At 40.6% G+C, this 19,481-nt stretch overlaps 1 protein-coding gene across 3 annotated transcripts in view; it reads left to right on the top strand.

Moving 5' to 3' along the window:
• Positions 1-19,481, top strand: part of LOC124719898 (neprilysin-2-like) — a 252,554-nt gene that overhangs the window by 216,330 nt on the left and 16,743 nt on the right. For all 3 annotated transcript variants that reach the window (XM_047245086.1, XM_047245084.1, XM_047245085.1), the window contains exons 11-12: positions 7,218-7,386; positions 13,462-13,580. In XM_047245086.1, the coding sequence (XP_047101042.1) occupies positions 7,218-7,386; positions 13,462-13,580 (288 nt within the window). The remainder of the gene's footprint in view (positions 1-7,217; positions 7,387-13,461; positions 13,581-19,481) is intronic.

Raw genomic sequence — 19,481 nt, 5'->3', positions numbered from 1 at the left:
ATTGACGTCGATAAACATGATCGTCGTGAAAGGGTGTACATAGCCTGCAACCAGTGTACGATACTACTTGGCCATCGTAGCGCCTTGCATGAGCTCCACCGAACCTATGGATACCCATGTGAATGAAACTTCCTGGCAGATTAAAATTGTGTGTCGGACCGAGACTCAAACTCGGGACCTTTGCCTTTCGCGGGCAAGTGCTCTACCAACAGAGCTACCCAAGCACGACACACACACATTAGTTCTGCATGGTTCGCAGGAGAGCTTCTGTAAAGTTTGGAAGGTAGGAGATTTGGAAGGTAGGAGACGAGGTACTGGCAGAAATAAATCTGTGGGAACGAGGCGTGAGTCGTGCTTGAGTAGCTCAGATGGTAGAGCACTTGCTGGCGAAAGGCAAAGGTCCCGAGTTCGAGTCTCGTTCCGGGACACAGCTTTAGTCTGCCAGGAAGTTTCATATCGGCGCACACTCCGCTGCAGAGTGAAAATCTCATTCAGGACCCATGTGAATGCTCCCCAGAGCATAATGGTGCCGCCACCAGATTGTCTCCATCCTGCATTGCAGGTCACAAGGAGCTGTTCCCCTGGAAGACGACGGATTCGCGCCCTCCCATCGGTATGATGAAGAAGGGGTTGATTACACCGTGCAGTGCTCTGCCACTGTGCCAACGTCCAGTGCGAATGGTCACGTGCCCATTTCAGTCGTAGCTGCCGATGCCGTAATGTTAATATTTACATGCAAACGGTTCATGGCCTCTGGAGTCCCACTGTGTGTTCAGACACACTTGCACTCTACACAGAATTAAAGTCTGATGTTAGTTCCGCCACAGTTCGCCGCCTGTCCTGTTTTACCAGTCTGCCCAGCCTGCGACGTCCGACATCTGTAATGAGGAGTGGCGGCCCAGTCCCGGGATGTCTGGACGTGGTTTCACCTCGCTTTCGCCACTTGTTGAAGTCACTCACCACAGCACTCCTCGAATACCCGACAAGTCGTGCAGTTTCCAAAATACTCATGCCTAGCCTTGGTCAAACTCAGACAGATCGCATGCCTTCCCCATTCTACTCACTGACAGCAAGCTCACTGATACTATATGCATCATATGTGTGTGCGAGTAGCAGTCAATCCTTGCCATGTGACACTGATATCACCTGGGTGGATTTATATCGATAGTTGATCGGTGGGCATAATGTTCTGGCTGATTAGTGTAGACGTAAATGTAATATGGAACATCGGTGTTTCACAGTGAAACTTATTAGTTAGCAAGTCTGTGCAGGTGGTAACAGAATTAGGACGAGTAACTGAAAAAGTACCAGGAAGATAGGAAGAAGACCTTCATACAAAAGACCACTCTTCTAAGTAAATGTCCTACATGGGCCAAAGTTACTGGATTCATGCAGAAGAAGAAGAAGAAGAAGTAATAAATACATTTATATCAGGCAGCTGCATTATCTGTGAAGGTCTCATCATTAACAAAAAAAAAAAAAAAATTATTCGATCGATTTGGGCAAACGTGGTTTAAGGAACAGGGTTCAAGTTTGCCACGCGGGATTAGCCGAGTGGTCTGAGGCGATGCAGTCATGGACTGCGCAGCTGGTCCTGGCGAACGTTCGAGTCCTCCCTTGGGCATGGGTATGTGTGTTTGTCCCTGGATAATTTAGGTTAAGTACTGTGTAAGTTAAGGGACTGATGACCTTAGCAGTTAAGTCCCATAAGATTTCACTCACATCTGAACATCAGAACATCTGGTTCAACATTAATGAGTTATGCACCCATCAGTTCATCATTAAAACTGCTCTGATCAATAACGTTAAAAGAAGCAGCTGTTTGGAACGTTGATAAAGTGCCATAGGATAGGTGCAGGATATACTACTCTGTGTAAGACATGGATGATCGTCTTCCATTTGAAACTTTGAAACTAAGAAATGGATTATGTGATGTTTCCGTTACATTTCGTGTGGCACTGATTGTGGGGTGGTCACTTAACCATATGAGAATAGTAGCTGCCAATTAGTAGTCTTGCAAAGGACAGATGGCGTTGTCTTGTACAAAACACACCACACGGATTTGGTGAATTTTTGGTCTGTGTATACAGGTGTCTGCAGTGAAACTTAATTGCTAACCATTTGGGGACATGTGTATGACAGGGCAGTTCTATTCATACAGTTCTCAGTTCTTACAAATCTATTGCAGCTTTCCACCTTCCAGTGGGGGATCAAAATCGTCAGATATCTTTAAGTCGAAATGGGGTTTCGTTATCACAGCATACCCGATTTCTGTTCGTCATGAGTGCGGAAAACGTTATCAAGTGGGTTGATAGTAGCAGCGAAACACAATGAAGTGACAAATGTCAAGCGTGCCTCCTAACATCTTGTCGGACCTCCCTTTTCCTGGCGCAGTGCAGCAGTTCAACGTAGCGTGGACTCAACAGATCGGTGGAAGTCCCTTGCAGAAACAGTGAGCCATCCTGCCTCTATAGCTGTCCACAACTGCAGAAGTGTTTCAGATGCAGTATTTTGTGCACGAAGAGGTCTCTCGATTATGTCTCATAAATGTTCGAGGGGATTCGTGCTGGGAGATCTGCGTGGCCAAGCCATTCGTTCGAACTGTTCAGAATGCTCTTCAAACCACTTGTGAACAATTGTGGCGCAGTCACATGACATCGTTGTTTGGGAACATGAAGTCCACGATTGGCTCCAAGTGGTCTCCAAGTAACCATACATAACCAATGGACCAAAGGACCCAGTTCATTCCGTGGAAAGACGGCCCACACCACTGTGGAACCACCAGCTTGCACATTGACTTGCAGACAACTTGGGTGCATGGCTTCATGGTGTCTGCACTACACCTCAACCCTGTCATGAGATCTTACTGACTAAAACCAAGATTCATATGAGCAGGCCAGTTTTCCAGTAGTCTAGTCCAAGCAATATGGTCACGAGCCAAGCTGCAATTGATGTCAAGATGTTACGAAACGTATTCGCGTTGGTCGCCAAATTTCGCCAACGCCAAAAGAATGGTTCAAATGACTCTGAGCACTATGGGACTTAACGTCTGATTTCATAGGTCCCCTAGAACTTAGAACTACTTAAACCTAAGTAACCTAAAGACATCACACACATCCATGTCAGAGGCAGGCTTTGAACCTGCGACCATAGCAGTCGCGCGGTTCTGGACTGAAGCACCTAGAACCGCTCGGCCACCGCGGCCGGTGCCAACGTCCCAACGATTATGTTCCGTCATACGTCCCACACTGATTTCTGCTGTTACTTCATGCACTGTTGCTTGTCTGTTAACACTGATAACTCTATTCTAACGCAGTTGCTCTCGCCTGTTAAGTGAAGGTCATCAGTTACTGTGTTATCTGTGGTGAGAGATAATGCCTAAAATTTGCTATTCTCACCACGCTATTGACATTTTGAATCTCTTTAACCCTGAATTCCCTAACGATGTCCGAATGTAATACGCCAATCATGTAGCTGCCACTACCATTCCGCGTTCAGAGTCTGTTAATTGCCGTCGCGTGGCCATAATTACGTAGTCGCATGAACCACCTGAGCACAGGTGACAACTCCGCCACTTCACTGCCTCTTTTATACCTTGTGTGGGCGATACTACCGCAGTCCTTAAATTTGCGTATGACTGTCCCATTACATCTGTCACCTCATTGTGTTTCACGCAGGCGTTGTAGGTGGACGTGTACACTTCAGCCTCACATGCCAGCGTTCTTTCCACTCACCTTGCCTCTTCTGTAGACGCGTCCCTTACGCAGAAGACGTGACATGGTTGTAGGTCCATTGATAGCAGTCTCGTTCATTGCAGTGATGATTGCTGCAAGTTTAATAGGCTGCTTGGCTGCCGGCAATATACATTTGAAAAATCCTTAGCAATAGCATATTTTTTTATTTATCAAGAGAACTACCCTTGTGCAATATTCACCACCTACAATTACACTTCAGTGACTATGGGAAAAAATTACAGTAAAATAACGTGTGCAAAATTTACAACACGCTCTTGCCACATGTGTTTTTCTCCTCACACACGTTCTCCTATAGCCTCACCTTCGTGTCAGGCCATAGTGGAGTTTCTGTTCTGACTGATATATAATCAGAGCCTAGATATATGGCAACGCTTCTTTATAAGAGTGTACTCTGGACAGCCAAGGCAGACAAAAAACGTATTTTTTAGCTGTTTCATGCGTCTGACCACACACTCAGGGCATCATCACGAAGTAATGAGTGCCGTCTCGTTGAATTTATTCCAGAAGATCATAGTTTCCACGTACCGCATTACATGGTTGTAATAACAGTCTCTTAATAAACCAACATCATGTTTTAGATTTGGCAACGGCCTTGCCGCAGTGGATACACCGGTTCCCGTGAGATCACTGAAGTTAAGCGCTGTTGAACGTGGCCCAGACTTGGATGGGTGACCATCCAGCTGCCATGCACTGTTGCCATTTTTCGGGGTGCACTCGGCCTCGTGATGCCAATTTAGGAGCTACTCGACCGAATAGTAGCGGCTTCGGTCAATAATACCATCATAACGACCGGGAGAGCGGTGTGCTGACCCCACGCCCCTCCTATCCGCATCCTCCCCTGAGGATGACATGGCGGTCGGATGGCCCCCGTCGGCCACTCGTGGCCTGAAAACGGAGTGGTTTTTTATGTTTTAGATTTGGCACATATCGGCATAGAGCCAAACAGCCAAAACTCTACAGGTTTACAACAGTAACAACAGAGCATAACAGGTATCGTTTCTCCAGTCCCATCACCATCGGAATATTAATAGTAATACCTGTTTTTGGACATGCTAACCACCGCTGGGGAAAAGATCATATTCTTAAACAGACAGTATCCTCTGAGGATGACAAAACTGAGACAAAACTTATTTGGAACATAACAAAACCAATGTAAATAGTAGTTGCTTTCAGGAGGTGGAATTCCAATACCATATTTTAGTAACTTCACCTCTCCATCACATACAGACACTTTGCATCTCTTTGCATCTTAATGTTGGTCCAGATGTAAATGAGAATGTCTGAAGCCACGACTCAGTAGCAACAAGTCTTGACTGATCTGGTGTTCGAGGGCCTTGAAGTGTGACCACCATATTATGGCTGGCAATATGCATTCCTCAGTATCCAACTGAAACGTCAGCTGTCAGCATTAACAACTCATATTCTGCCACCGAGCTCAAATCTCTGCAGCTTTCCCAGTTTGTTATTCTAACCACCACTGCTACTCTTGAAAATCCAAATCTGCGCTCCTTTATTGACAAACTCCTCTCTCGAAACTCTTTCCAATGGCAGTTTTTGGCTTTTCCTGCTGACCTAACAAGTGGATAGCACACACCAATGGACAAAGAAGAACTAGCAAGCACACTTCCTAAGTTTTCCGTATGCTGTGTGGAAATACTGTGAGACTAGTGTAACTGAGAAAAGCTGGAAATACCAAACATTTTGGGTGCCCATGATTACAGACTCATAATCCCCACATCTTGAATGTTAATGCCATATATTCTAATATGGAAGTTATACCTGTGCCTCTTCTTTATTCTTCTTGTTTATTCTTGTCTATCGCGGCTTCTTGAGATCTCTTGTGAAGGGACAAGATACAAGTTCAGTAAGGGCGTGGTACAATCTGTTGTGTGCGAATTCGTTTCCGACTAATAATCTGTCCAGTTAATCTACTCGCAATTAATATTCATTTCTTAATAAGGATAGTATTCGTCAGTAAAATGTAATACCAATGAAGTTAAGCAACAGTTAGTACCTTAACTTTTGAATCTGCCGGTTTATTGGCATTTCTGGAAAGAAAGACACTTTCATACTCTAGTGCGATCAGCAAATTCCGTGTAAAATTTTGTGTGTGTAATGGGACCGACTACTTCGCAAATCTAATGAATCAATGAAGCAACACTACAATGCTGCTAGCCAATGTAATCAATAAGGTGATATGTGTCTCAATTAAAACAGAACCTTCATATTTTGAATGAACTTTCGGTTCATTTTTATCAAAATCAGCTCTTGTCTCAAAATTAATTTCCAACATTGGGCATTAAGTCCAGGCGCGTTTCCAACTATTGTACGCAATTTACTTGACAGCTCGATCACGCACTAGCGTGTAACGTATTTCAAATCGAGCGCGCAGGTTTCAGTTTTCCCTAATGGGCTAAACGACTCTTTTGTCGTAACGTGATGTGTCTAATTCACGCAAAGCCTAAAGTAAACTGGATTTGTCTCCATTCGGGTCAAAGTCACAAAATAATTCACCGCACAGGTCAGCGGACTGTACACGCGCACTTTTAGCACTCGTCTCAGAGTAAAATCTGCAAATAAATTCACACTCTTTTTGTGCATACAAAAATCAAAACACCTTTACATTAGACAGATAAATTATGACATTCAATTGTTAACTAATCATTTCCCATTCTGAATAAACTTCAAGAACTTATATTTCATAATCAATAAAATTTTATCGCCTGAGAGTAACTATTAGTTGTCTAAAACGGATTAAGATTACAGTCAACTCATGTCTGGATGATGACGTCACGAATCGATACTTGCATGGAATGAACGAAATACCTGTACTGAAAAATATTGTCCGTTGAGTAATTTACTGACTTTTGTAACAAATCTGCTACCCCTTGCTTCGCTACAACGTGCAGCAACAGTCTCTGAGACTAGTGTAGTTGAGTCCAAAGACTTATGAGTTGAGTTAGTGAAACACATTTCAAAACTTCTGTCTGGGAGTCATAGTCACCCAGGACACACTAGAAAATGTTTGGACAGGACACTCGTTCGCATCCCCAGTCTCTCCCTTATTAGTAGCCTACCCACTCCCATTGGTGATCATTGCCATATTCAACTGTGACCAGTCTGTAAAACTTACATGCACAGGGATTCCAATGCAGATGACTTGGCAGTTAGTGTCAGGCCATCACAGTTGTCCTATTTACTCTGCAGAATTTTGTAAGCCAGTAGTTTGATGACGTCTCATGCTATGCAATAACCCTTCCAAACACGAGTGGAGAACCCTACCAGGCTGATCTATCACACAAGAAATCCCTCCAGTACCACATGCAGAGGTTTTCCAGTAGATAGCCAGTAAGCGGACAGAACAATAGTCTTCCCTTGGTCGCCATGCATACCTCTCTCCCTGTAAGCTACTACTCTGCTATTGTCTTAATGAGTGTTTGGTCCATGAGTGTTCCATTGTAGCTGGACGTCAACTCAACCCTCTACCTGGAGAGCTTGCTCAACGTGACCAAGTTCCTGATGGACTACTCCTTTGGTCAACTGCGGCAGCCCATCAACAAGACTTCATGGACCACCCATGGAGCGTCAGCTACTGTAAACGCCTTCTACGACCCCAGTGAGAACTCCATATGTGAGTACTCTGTACTGTAGCTTCTGTGCTACCTGAAAAGTGCTGTTTGCAACATACAAGATTTGCACAATCCAAAGGGCACTTTTTGTGTGACATATAGTTTACACTTCTAAGATTCATTGCTTTTATTACTGCTGAGAGTATATGACACATTACATCAATTTTGTTTTTTGTTTGTCTCATTCTGTAATGATGAGGGTAATTGCAGAGGGGGAAGGCGTTGATTATCTCTTTGTTCTCCCAGACAAACCAAGCAAGATAGAAGATGGAAGTGAGATGTGGGAGATCCAGTTCATATGTGTGTGTGTGTGTGTGTGTGTGTGTGTGTGTGTGTGTGTGTTTGTGTGTGTGTATGTGTGTGTTTGTTTGTGTGTGTGATTGTGCGCGTGCGCACGCGTGCGCACCTGCATGCATTCCAACATAGTCCTGAAAAATGACTTCCAAGGAAAACTTAGATGATGGCCTTTTCCACTTTGCTCCACACACAGACGACTCAAAGGTCTGTGCCCAGAGATCTGTTTCTTGAAGCAGTACGACACAGTTCTCAAAAGACCTTGAAAATTCACCATCGAAGATCAGGTTTCTGAGCTCTGTTAATCACACCACCTAATGTGTGATAGCATACAAATGATTTCTAAGTGCAGTCATTGTAATCTTATTGTAATGATTTTCTGTTATTTTGGTATCAATTACATATTTTTATCAAATTTAATGACAATTAATAAACTTTTAATCATGATTGATTAAGAAAAATTAACAACCTATAAAATTAATTTAATAAATAATTTAAAACAGTAAATTAATATACAATATTTTTATTTATACTATTATATAACTAACTATATAGTAACACTATTATTAGTGTATTACTATAAAATTATAAATCATAAATAAAGTATTTAAAACATAACAAAAAAATCTGATTATATGCAGTGAATTCTTGGGATATGACAAAACAAGACTTGAAGCCAGGCATGTAGATTTATTGAAGTTGTTAAGTTTCAGGTATGGAGAAGGTCTAAAAATAAATAAATTGGGGTGTAAGAAAGAGCTTGCAAAAAAAAATTCTTTGTTTTTACTGTTTATTAGAAAATAAATTAAAATTTGTTAGAGGGATACAAATGGTCTTGTTGTTCAATGAATATAACTGCCCCATCTATAACACTGTTCAGTCTTTAGAAATCTTTGATTTGATGTTTCACAATTTGTACCCAATTTTATTTTCTTGAAAATAGTAGCATTTTCATTCAATTATTAATTAAAAGTAAAAGTTATTATCTTCAATAGAAATTATGATTCCATATAGTTGGATTGGAAACGGAACGTGAATCAGACTTCATTCATGATGTCTATGGAGTGTTTTATTATGCTAAATATTTAAAAGGAAACATTCATAAGAGTATGGGGCTTACAACCTGTATCCAAAAGTGAAAGTGAGTTAGCCATTTATTGGTGAAATTAGCAATAAAATCTGGAACTCTGCTTCACTAGAAGTACTTTTTTGCTTTAAAAATTTTCAGTGGCAGCCAGATAATAGAAAAGGCTACAATCAAGAGATAGAAAAAATATGTCCCTAACAATTTTTGTGTTTTGCATCTCCCACATATTACAAACTGGGAGGCCAGAATCATTGTGTAAAGTTTACCACTGCCCAGGATAGTTCAAGTCTGGTGATATTGGTGTCTTAATTTGGCTGTCTTGAATACAAGATGCCAAGCTACAGAGCTATCTGAAAAGTTGTGATATGCCCCATCTAACAGCAATGTGGTCCAGATTTGAAATTAATGTTTCCCTCTACCATAGGAACATTCATCCCTATAAATATTACACACTAAAGCTTAGTTGAAACTTTTCCTAAAAAATAGCTAGTTGTAATCTGAATTAATGGTCTAGAATAGAAATATTCCTATTTACTTTCAGTATAGTAACATAATTCCTCGCATTTCACCTCCATTTACAACATTTCGTTTTTAACGAAATCTGTCAGTGTACAAATTTTGCTATTATTATTGCACAACAATCCATAACAACTCTTTCTCCAGCATACCATGGAAAAATAATAATCCTATTATTCGTATGTAATGAAAAAGAATCATCATATCTTGAGAATCACATCGATGCTGCTTCACATTTAAACCTCTCCAGTCTGGTTTAAGTTTTTCACTTAAAGATGTCACTCACGTAGACTATCAAAAGTTTTCTGTTGAAGTGCTTCTGATCCACAACAGATGGCACTCGCCTTGCTATCGCCAATCGTCTTTTCCTCTGTCCTGAGCATAGCCTTATGGTATTGCCTAAAACGAAATGGTCGCTACCTACTTCACTTCCTCTGTAAAAACTTACATCTTGCTTGAGATTCTTTGTTTTATCATTAATTAGTATATTATCAAGCATAGACATTGATCCTTGTGCACTCCATTAGACTTGTGATATATCTTTCTTTCTATAGAAGTATTAAAACTATTGAAAGAAGCATATTGGTGTAGTTCCTGCCAATTATTATTAAGAGTCCTGTCTCCAAATAATCCTACTATCCCTGGTACAGGTAGGTTTCGAGCCTGGAATATAGCTTTACAAAAGATGGAATATATTCTCTCTCTTCTAATTTACATTCAAACCCATTCACCAGTCCTGGCCTATCAGAAACGGCATTTTTTCTGGTAGAAACCTATATCGCGTCTTCCCGCTGTTTAATTGCAGATTATTAAACATTTGCCACATTCTCTATGACCATTTCCTCCTAGTCAACCAACACCACTGTCGGTCTTGGCCATATTCCTGCAGCATCTTCATCACGACAGTGTAGTTCTATCACATTTTTATTAGCCTTGGCAACAAATGGAATTCCTGAACACACTCCCCTAAACTGACAGCAAACACCACTCTGTTTCAAAGTCAATCTTTCCTTTTATTTTATTGAGGATATCTACCGCAAAAGCGTGCGCCCCTGGTAGCTGAGTGGTTAGTGCGATGGAATGTCGTACCTAACGGCCCGGGTTCGATTCCCAGCTGGGTCGAAGACTTTCTCCATTCAGTGACTGAGTGCTGTGTCACCATTTCATCCCCATCGACATGAAAGTCGCCGAACTGGCATCATTTCGAATGACTTGCACCAGGCGGACGGTCTACCCGATGGGAGTCACAAGCCATTTGGCGTTTACATTTATCCCAAAAAACAACTTTACCGTTCGCAGAGGAGCGAGTAATACCTGAATTCTGTTTTCTAATATTGAAACGTGCAATGGAACTTTCCACTTCATTGGTTTCACCAATTTACCTTTCATCCCAACAATATTCACTGCTGTTACTGGTGTGGTCAGCAACTTCATCTGCTTAGCCATTGACTCATACCATGTCTGTGATATCCCACACACAACATTTGCATTGTCTAGGTAAGCTTTCATGGGAACACCCCTATTTCAACTTAGCTGAGTGAATAGGTGGTTCCCTTTCACTTCCTCCATGAGGGACCTACTCTGCATCTAATGATCTTGCACTAACGTGCAGTCACGTACCACAGTCGACTACATCCATCTAATCTCGTTCTTCACATTTATGTATGCTCCACAGATTTCCCAGTCTGTCCAACAGTTTCAGACTGCAACGCCCTTCCAGATATTTTGCCAGTATTACTTTATCCATGACTGACTCATCACCATTATATTCGGAGTAACTAACTTACACACCATCTTCAACAGAAACAAATAACTGCATACTATGTTTCCGTTTCCACTCATACTCGTTTTCCACTTTTTCTTCCTATTCAGACATTCATTCTCTCCTCTTCCTTCTCACACTACAGGCTATTCTATCAATACTGACACTCCACGTGTTTAGCATACTATGCCTCTCATTTCTATTGTACACTCTTATCTGGTGTATTAAATCTGCTGTAGTTTCTTGGCTCTTCAATGGTTTAAACTCCTTGAATACTCCCAATAAAATTAATAAATCCATTAGTGCGTTGGACTTGCATTGAGAACACCATTTCAAATCCAGCCATCCACATTTAGGTTTTCTGTCACTTCTCTAAATCTTTTTGTGCAAATGCTGGTATATTTCCTTTTGAGAGGGTATGGCCAGTTCCCTTCTGCAACCTTTTGTAATCTGCGCACATGCTATGTGTCTCTAACAAGTGTACTGTTGACAGGCTCTTAAACTCTAATCTTCCTTCAAGTCTCATATGTCCTTCCACTTCATCATATTTAGACCACAGTTTGAGCCAACAGATATCTTCATATATGCTGTTCTGCTTTACACAACTACTATCAATTCTAAAACCCCTGTGATACGCCCTCTTGATGCTAATTTCAGAAAGCTGTTCAATTTGATCAATACATCTATCGAACACCCCAATTCCAGTCCTGCATCCCTAGAGGAGCGATTTTCCCTTCATTTAAAGCTATATTTTGAGCTGTCTGATTATTTCCATTCCCAATAACCCTTATTCGTCCTCCCCTTCTGCAGCTAAAAGAACTCGCCGCTTCATCTCTATTCTCCTTTCAATCTCTTTGTTCCTTCCATTAGGTCCTCCAAATGTGTGGTGCCTTGTGGCTTGCCCCCTCCCCCCCTCCCCCAGCTCACAATGTTGCTCCTATCCAGCCTCAACAGGAGATAATCCATGTTTCCTGGCCACACTCTCTCAAGATGAGTTTACCCGTCACTTCCGTCTAGGTGTTCAACATTCTCATCTGTATAATATATCTGCTCCCAGTCAAGATCGACATTCCATGTGTTTGGCATTCTACTCCTGTCGTTTCTGTTGTTTGCACCCATCTAGTCACGTAAATTTTCAGTAGTGTCTTTGCTTTAAACTCTGTGAACACTTTCCATCAAATTAGTAAATCTCTCAAAACTGTTTCTAGGCAACCACCATTTGCTACACCTGTGTAGGCAATTTATTCTCAGGACCAAGCCATAACTGCCTCAGCATCCAATTCGTTACAACAATATTTTATCTTAGTAACTCACTTTTAAGCTCTCTATCTGTGGGATACTGCTCTTCCCTTCCAAGAAATACCTCAATACAGGTTGCTGCTTATCGTTAAACAAAAATCAGACAAGAACACCGGCTCATATTCTGATATTAAATCGCAGATTACCGCGACTTCAGGTGCCCTTCTATGTTCTTCACTATTCAGATGACATTTTATAAAAGACGCTTTTTCTTTATCTGATCAATATCTAGGTAACACATTACGAAAATCTTTCAGAAACCCTACAGGATGCTTATTTTTCGTAGGACGAAACACACAAAACGTTTTATAACTAACAAGCAAGATTTCTGCAAGTACAATTCTATTACTATTAATATTACTATTACTGATTGTTTTATTGTATTCTTCTTAAATATATTGTTCAAATCTTATGCATTTATTCTCTATCAACTGGGACTATATGCTCATTTGCGTCTCAATCACTTCATAGATCTCATTACAAATATGTGTAAGGTACACATCTTGGGAGACAAACAGACGGGTCAGGGGACACTCTGGATAGGAAGGTGTGACGTGGTGATCATACTGACGGATGTGGGCAGGAAGTGTGGCTATCAGAATGCGTGGCAAACGGAGCAAGGGAGTTCTCTGCTTGATTCTCAGACATGGGGAAAGACTGAGCTGATGGCCTGATGGGAGCGTGGGATGTGACATGAGGAAAGAAGCATTGTCATGGGTGTGAACAGCTGGTGACCAGAATGTGTGGAGAAGTCTGAAGGATGACGTTATCGAGCAGTGGATGTGTGGTGTATGATGTGATAGCATCAACAAAGTTCTGTCTGTTTCAGTAACTCTCTAAAGTCCCAGCTATGGGTTCCATACGCCAACTGGGAGCGTCTGTGACTACATGTCCACTAGTTTGGATGTGTTTCTGTTAACCTCCCTCACTAGAAAGTTCATATGGTTTCACCTGATCAAATGTTTAGTGTTCCTTTCGTACCATCTAGGTTTGTCATTTGAACAAGAGAAATAGGCATGCTGTTGAATCTTAGTGAGTAATTACTTGATGCTGGTGGTGGAGACTCTGCCCAGATCAGCTGTACATGTAGTGATGGAGGTGTGTGTGTGGGTTCCACAGTGTTCCCAGCAGGCATCCTCCAAGGAGCCTTCTTCAGTGCTGACCGCCCCAAGTACATGAACTACGGTGGCATCGGCTTTATCATTGGCCACGAGATCACACATGGCTTCGATGACAAGGTACCTACTTTTTTTTTACATACTTTTAATACTACACACTTATGTGGGATATAATTGTGGAAATGTCTTGAAATGTGAAATAGTGAACTTTACAGAAAACAGGAAAATGGTACTTCATGACTACAATAAAAAATAAAATAATTTAACTCACAGAAATACCTAGATATAACCATCTATGGGGATACAAAACAGAATGATATACGCTTAGCTGTAAGTAAAGCAGGTGATAGACTTAAGTTCGGTGGCAGTATGATGGGTAAATGCTATATGTCTACAAAGGAGATGCTTGTAAGACACTTGCGCCACCCATCCTAGAATATTATTCAGGTGTGTACAGACCAGTTCCAGATAGGACTGACAGCGGATACCAGATGAATACAAAGAAGGATGGCACAAATGGTCACAGGTTTGTTTGACTCACACAGATATTGAAAAATCTGAAGAGGGACACGCTACTTACAAAGTTCAGAGAAACAGCATTAAACCAACAATCTTCGAACTTAGCACAGCTCTGTAGACATCACTCCTGTAGGGATCCTCAAGGCGAGATTAGAATAACTGCAGCATGGATAGAAGAGTTTAAGCAGTTATTCTTCTGCACTCCATGTGTTAATGGAACAGAAGACAGACAAATATATTGTACAGTGCGGAGTACCCTCTCCCATGCACTTTTCCGTGATTTACAGAGTATGGATGTAGATGTAGAATTAGGCCATAGAAAAAGTTTCATAAATAAGAAGGAAACGAATTATGTAATAAAACTGACTGCTGTACCTTTATCTACTGTCTTTACACGGTGTGTTGGAATGCTGTGATGTTAACTTCTATCATATCACCACATGGCACTAATATAATATGGCCAACATCGGAATGCAACACACTGATGTTGCTGAATTAATTACTTCAGAAGAAAATCTTTACCTAAAATTCATCCGATAAGGAGGCCTTAGCGACTGGCAGTCTTTGACTTGTTCTTTTTTTTCATTTTTTTTTCTTACATGATTTGAAGGACAGCGACCTTACATGTAGTCGCTGAATCGATCTCCCTAGAGGCAATTTTACTTTCAGTTGACTTCTACATTTATTACCAAACTAAAATGTTTAACAACAAATTTAAGCATAATATTCATAATAAATTAATATTTGGCACAAAACTGCGAGATGCTTTATTACTGAATGGAAAATATACCTGTGTGAATAATACTGTTAAATTTCTAGAAAAATTGCCTGTACTTCCTATTTTATGTCCCACAATTTTCTATCTAATTTTAATTTATTTTGTCTACATTTTCATGCAACTGGTTGTCAAAAATTTAACTTTTCATTCAGATTCAGTGTTCGTTAATCAACCCACCACTATAGTTCAATTCGTTTATCTTGGCGGTTCGCGCATGCCCGCCCAGACGCGGGAGATTGCTGCGTTGCCAGTTGTACACGCCAAGAGGAGCAGCGCCATAGTATAGTTCGCAAACTTACGTTTAGGGGGGAGCGCGCAGTTTATGAAGTAAAGCCACCACGGCCGCATTAACCCTTTCGCTGCTACAGAGACGCGCTCCCCGCATTCCGCGATGTGCGCGATTTTGTCATCATTGCACTGTTCGCCTGTGCAGACACATGGTGTTTCGACTGCTTTGACACACTTTATCGTTCGATTTCACAAAAACTATTTGGCCCAAAAAATTTTTTTACACACCATCTTGACTGATACCTTCCCCCCATAAATGACTTAATTTTGTTTCGATGTTCAACGCAGTTATTGTGCAGCATTAGATGTAGTAAACCATCGCACGAAATTTTGAAGAGTTCACAGAGGTATAAGTCCATAGCGTATACTTTCCGTATGGTCGATTTTAGTTGCCACTAGAAATTTCAAAAAATTACATTTAAACGAATAAAATTCATGAAGTAAGACACTTCAATATTATTTTTAAAATAAAGAAGATATTAAGCATTGATCAAGGTTTGGACTCATAACCTACCGCTTAGCAGCCATACACTTTAACCATTACGCTAACACAGCTCGTCATTCAATGAATCCCCCAGAGGACTTTAAAACATCACGCAAAATACCGACAAACACTGTTGGTATGATTATGAATTACTCACGTTTCGTCGAAGTACAATAGGAAATAAACAATTACCGTTGATCTTTATTGCGAAAAAGCGGCTAGTGAGAATGATACAAACACCTTTCTTACTATCGCCTGAATTAGGGGGCCTATTGCTTGTTTAGTTTAATTAATTAATAGAATATGGAGCAATTGGTATAAAGAATGTTTTTTCCAAACTTTCTATAAAAGGAAGTCTGCTATCAAGACATTGCTTTTGTTCAATTACTTTATTTATGACTGAACGTTTCTAAAACTGAAGACACTCGTCCGTGCTCTGCACTGCAATCGAGCTCTGGCAACGTCGTTCTCTGTTCATTGGCTGACTGTGTTTTGTGACGTCAGATGCGCAGAACGAGCCTAAACTCGGCCGCCGTCATAAATGACGCGCACTTTAGTAAGCTGGATTGCATGAGGCAGCAACATTCACAGTGTTACCATAATCTCTGTGCACTGGTCTTGCTTACTGTGCGAGCGGTACTGGACTGTCGTATGCAAATAGTACCTTGCACGTAGCTGCTGACACATGCAATGTGGCCAGCATACATACAGTATGGTAGCACTTACATGGATTGCTTGGTAATGGACCTTGTTCAGAAGCTGGTCGCCATTTCAATAAAAACAAACTTCTGCGCAACTTTGACAGTTTTGTAATGTCATTTGTTAATTAATATTTTAGTCTAATTATATACAAGTGAAATAAGAGCGAAGAAGAGGAAGTTCCAATTGGCAAGTATCGAAGCACTGACTTTCCAACTGCAGACTTGCATGCTGCTCACTGAGGCAGTCAAAAATGGTCGAAATATTTTGTACTCAAGAGCAGTAAGAAATACTCTACGTCTACCTGTCCGAGTGTTTTTGAGAAGTTTTGCATAGTGATATAGAAGACTGACGTCGTAGAGCTAACATTCAGAGCCTGTAAGTACCGAAGAGCGCCAGGTGGTGCTGTCTGGCATCCAAGATGACGTTCGTAGTGATCGTCCTCGAATTGCTTCCATGGCAGGCAATAAAGAAAGATTTGACACGGTAAGCGACAGGAAACACTTACTACTTAAATGAAATTCGAAAAAAAACTGCTGTTAGGTGTATTGCCATACCCAAACGTGTTCAAAGCTCATGTTCTTCCATATTTTGTGCCTATTTGGTGTAGTGTTTAAAGATCTGACGTCACAAAGTTGAGAGCAGAACAGTCACCGAAAGACGAGTATTCTGGCAGGTTACATAAGCTGGTTCCATCAATACGAGCTTGAAACTACAAGAATATGAAATGACACCATTTAAAGTTGCCATAAAAATGCAACCACACTTTACTTTTACTTTATCACGTCCAAGGAAGTTGTTCCAAAATTTTCGGCACAGTATTGGACAAAGTCAATAGCAGTGTTGTTTCTCACCTATAGATACTCGAGGATTCGCTTATAAGAACTGATAGGGCAATGAAATTTCTATGTCATAACCTGCACCACACCACAATCATAGAAAATGTCGTTGTCAGCTTGTAATCCCCACATTAGTAGATTTGTCTTAACTGGCGCAACATCTATCCCTAGTCTGTTGATGATCCCCCAACTTTTCTGCTCCCACTGCACACATGTTGGCCATATCCTGCTCCACACCACCATCATAGACAATGTCGTCGTCATCTTGTAATCCCCACCTTGGTAGATTGGTCTTAACTGGCGCAACATCTATTCCTAGTCTGTTGAGGGTCCCCCAAATTTTCTGCTCCAGCTGAACACATGCTAGCTCAAGTTCTTATAGTGCGTACCATTCAAGAAGTTCTGTGGCCACATGCTCTTCAAACTCCTTCTAGACTTTAATCCTGTTGGAACTATGAGGACTGTGTGGCTATGAGCCTTATCTCCCTATCTTCCACCCCGTCTAGGCCAATTGTCTTATGTAGAAATGGTGGATTGTTATGCTGTTAGTTACAGCACGAATAATGGTATTTATTTAGGGATCCTTATCACCTTAATTTATGACCTTAATAGGAGTGAGTTGTTATCCTATAGGTTGGGGGGGGGGGGGGGGGCTGAAAAGAGTGTTTATTTATGGTCCAATTTATTACCCAATTTATGATCCTTATTATTATACTTTACTCCCTAATTGAGTTGGTATGTTACCCTATTTCGGGAGGAGGCAGATTAGAGTGTTTCTTTAGGATCCAGTTTATCATCCAGTTGATGTTATTGCTATAATTTACTATGCAATTAGGATCGGTCATCAGCCTGTTGTTAGCAAGAGTGTTTATTTAGAAACTTATTGGTATAATTTGTGATTCACTTGGGTTTCCATTGGATTCTTGTCATTATAGTTTATCATCCAATATAACATCCAAGCTGGCTGCCCCAGTGACATCTCAATCACACATAGCTGCCCTAAACTGTGGACACATAAATTCTGGTATATATCCACCCTAAAGGATGTTACCTCCACACCTATCATATGATGGTGGACACAAGCCAGTGAAAACACTCGGTAATTTTGAAAACATCCAAGCAAGGACAGCTTGTTTAACACATTTTGAACTTTTGTATATCTATTGTTTCGTTATTTAAACATTCATAGTCCTATTAAAGCACATTTGGAAGAGTCAACTTGTACATAATAAATTGCAATCCAATAATATCAGTAATAAAACGCCCAGGGGGAGGGGAGTGGAACAGAGCATGGGGAAATTTGTAACAATTTTACTCTAAAAAGGTGATGTATGAGACAATGTGTCATGTAGTCCCCATTGCTCTATAGTGTAAATTACTAGTAAAACATAATTTTTTATCCTAATACAGAGGCTTTAGCCAAAGTAAGACAAGTGTCTCAAAAATAATACAAACAACCTGAACATGGGAAAAACATTGCTTTACTTTACTAAAGAGATCATACTATTCCAGCTGACAGGTGCCCCTGAAACTGCAATTTATACCAGTAGTGTCAATATGTTCCCTATAGATAATTTTTTACTGCTATAGAGCAATTAAGTTTCAGCTGTGAGTTTTATACTCGAAATCTTATGCATTGTGATAAATAATTCCAAGAGGTTTTATTTTGCATGATTGAAGTTTTTCTTTCATTTCATGAATCTATAAACTTACGTATTACAGTAAGCAACCTACATATGTTTTGCATGCATATTGTTACTCTTTACCCAAAGACACATAGTCTGGCCGAAATTTAGAGTGAATATTTATTAAACTACGAATTATTCCTTTTCCATTCATTTCATATACACATACATTATGCACCAGTATTTGACTGTGTTTAACTTGGTAAGAGCACACAGTAGCCTTCAAAATGTAAGGGCATAACTAGAAGTGACGAGATGATCATGTGACCAGAAGTGTGAAAATCTTATATGTTCAGAGTATATAACAGGTCTTGATAACCACAGATCATCAGTCTTTTGCTGTAGTGGGAAGTGTCAACGTGCCTCACTCCAAGTATTAAACATCTGTCAGCTACTGGGGAAGAAGATGAGACCTACTGATGAATACCGCTCTTTGTACTTATTATTGGAGAACCAGTATAATCTTGTTATTGACGCTGGTAACATAAATTACACCGAAAATGGCATGCCCCTCAGGAAAAAAAGTTTAAACCTGCTAATACCCATTATCGAACAATTTTGTGACAACAGTGGAATGGCTAAAATCTGTGAACAGGTGGACTGCCGATAATAGTTATATAAGAGCAGCCCTGTTATGTTAAAGAATAAAAATTTAATAATTGCCTTTCTCATAAATTCTTCAATTTCACCTCTGTGAGACATGATGTCAAGGTGAAAGTACCATTTCTC

Source organism: Schistocerca piceifrons, chromosome 11, assembly GCF_021461385.2.
Source record: "Schistocerca piceifrons isolate TAMUIC-IGC-003096 chromosome 11, iqSchPice1.1, whole genome shotgun sequence".
Lineage (NCBI taxonomy): Eukaryota > Metazoa > Arthropoda > Insecta > Orthoptera > Acrididae > Schistocerca > Schistocerca piceifrons.
Note: the sequence above shows the minus strand (reverse complement) of the source record. Positions and strands in the feature narration are given on the sequence as shown.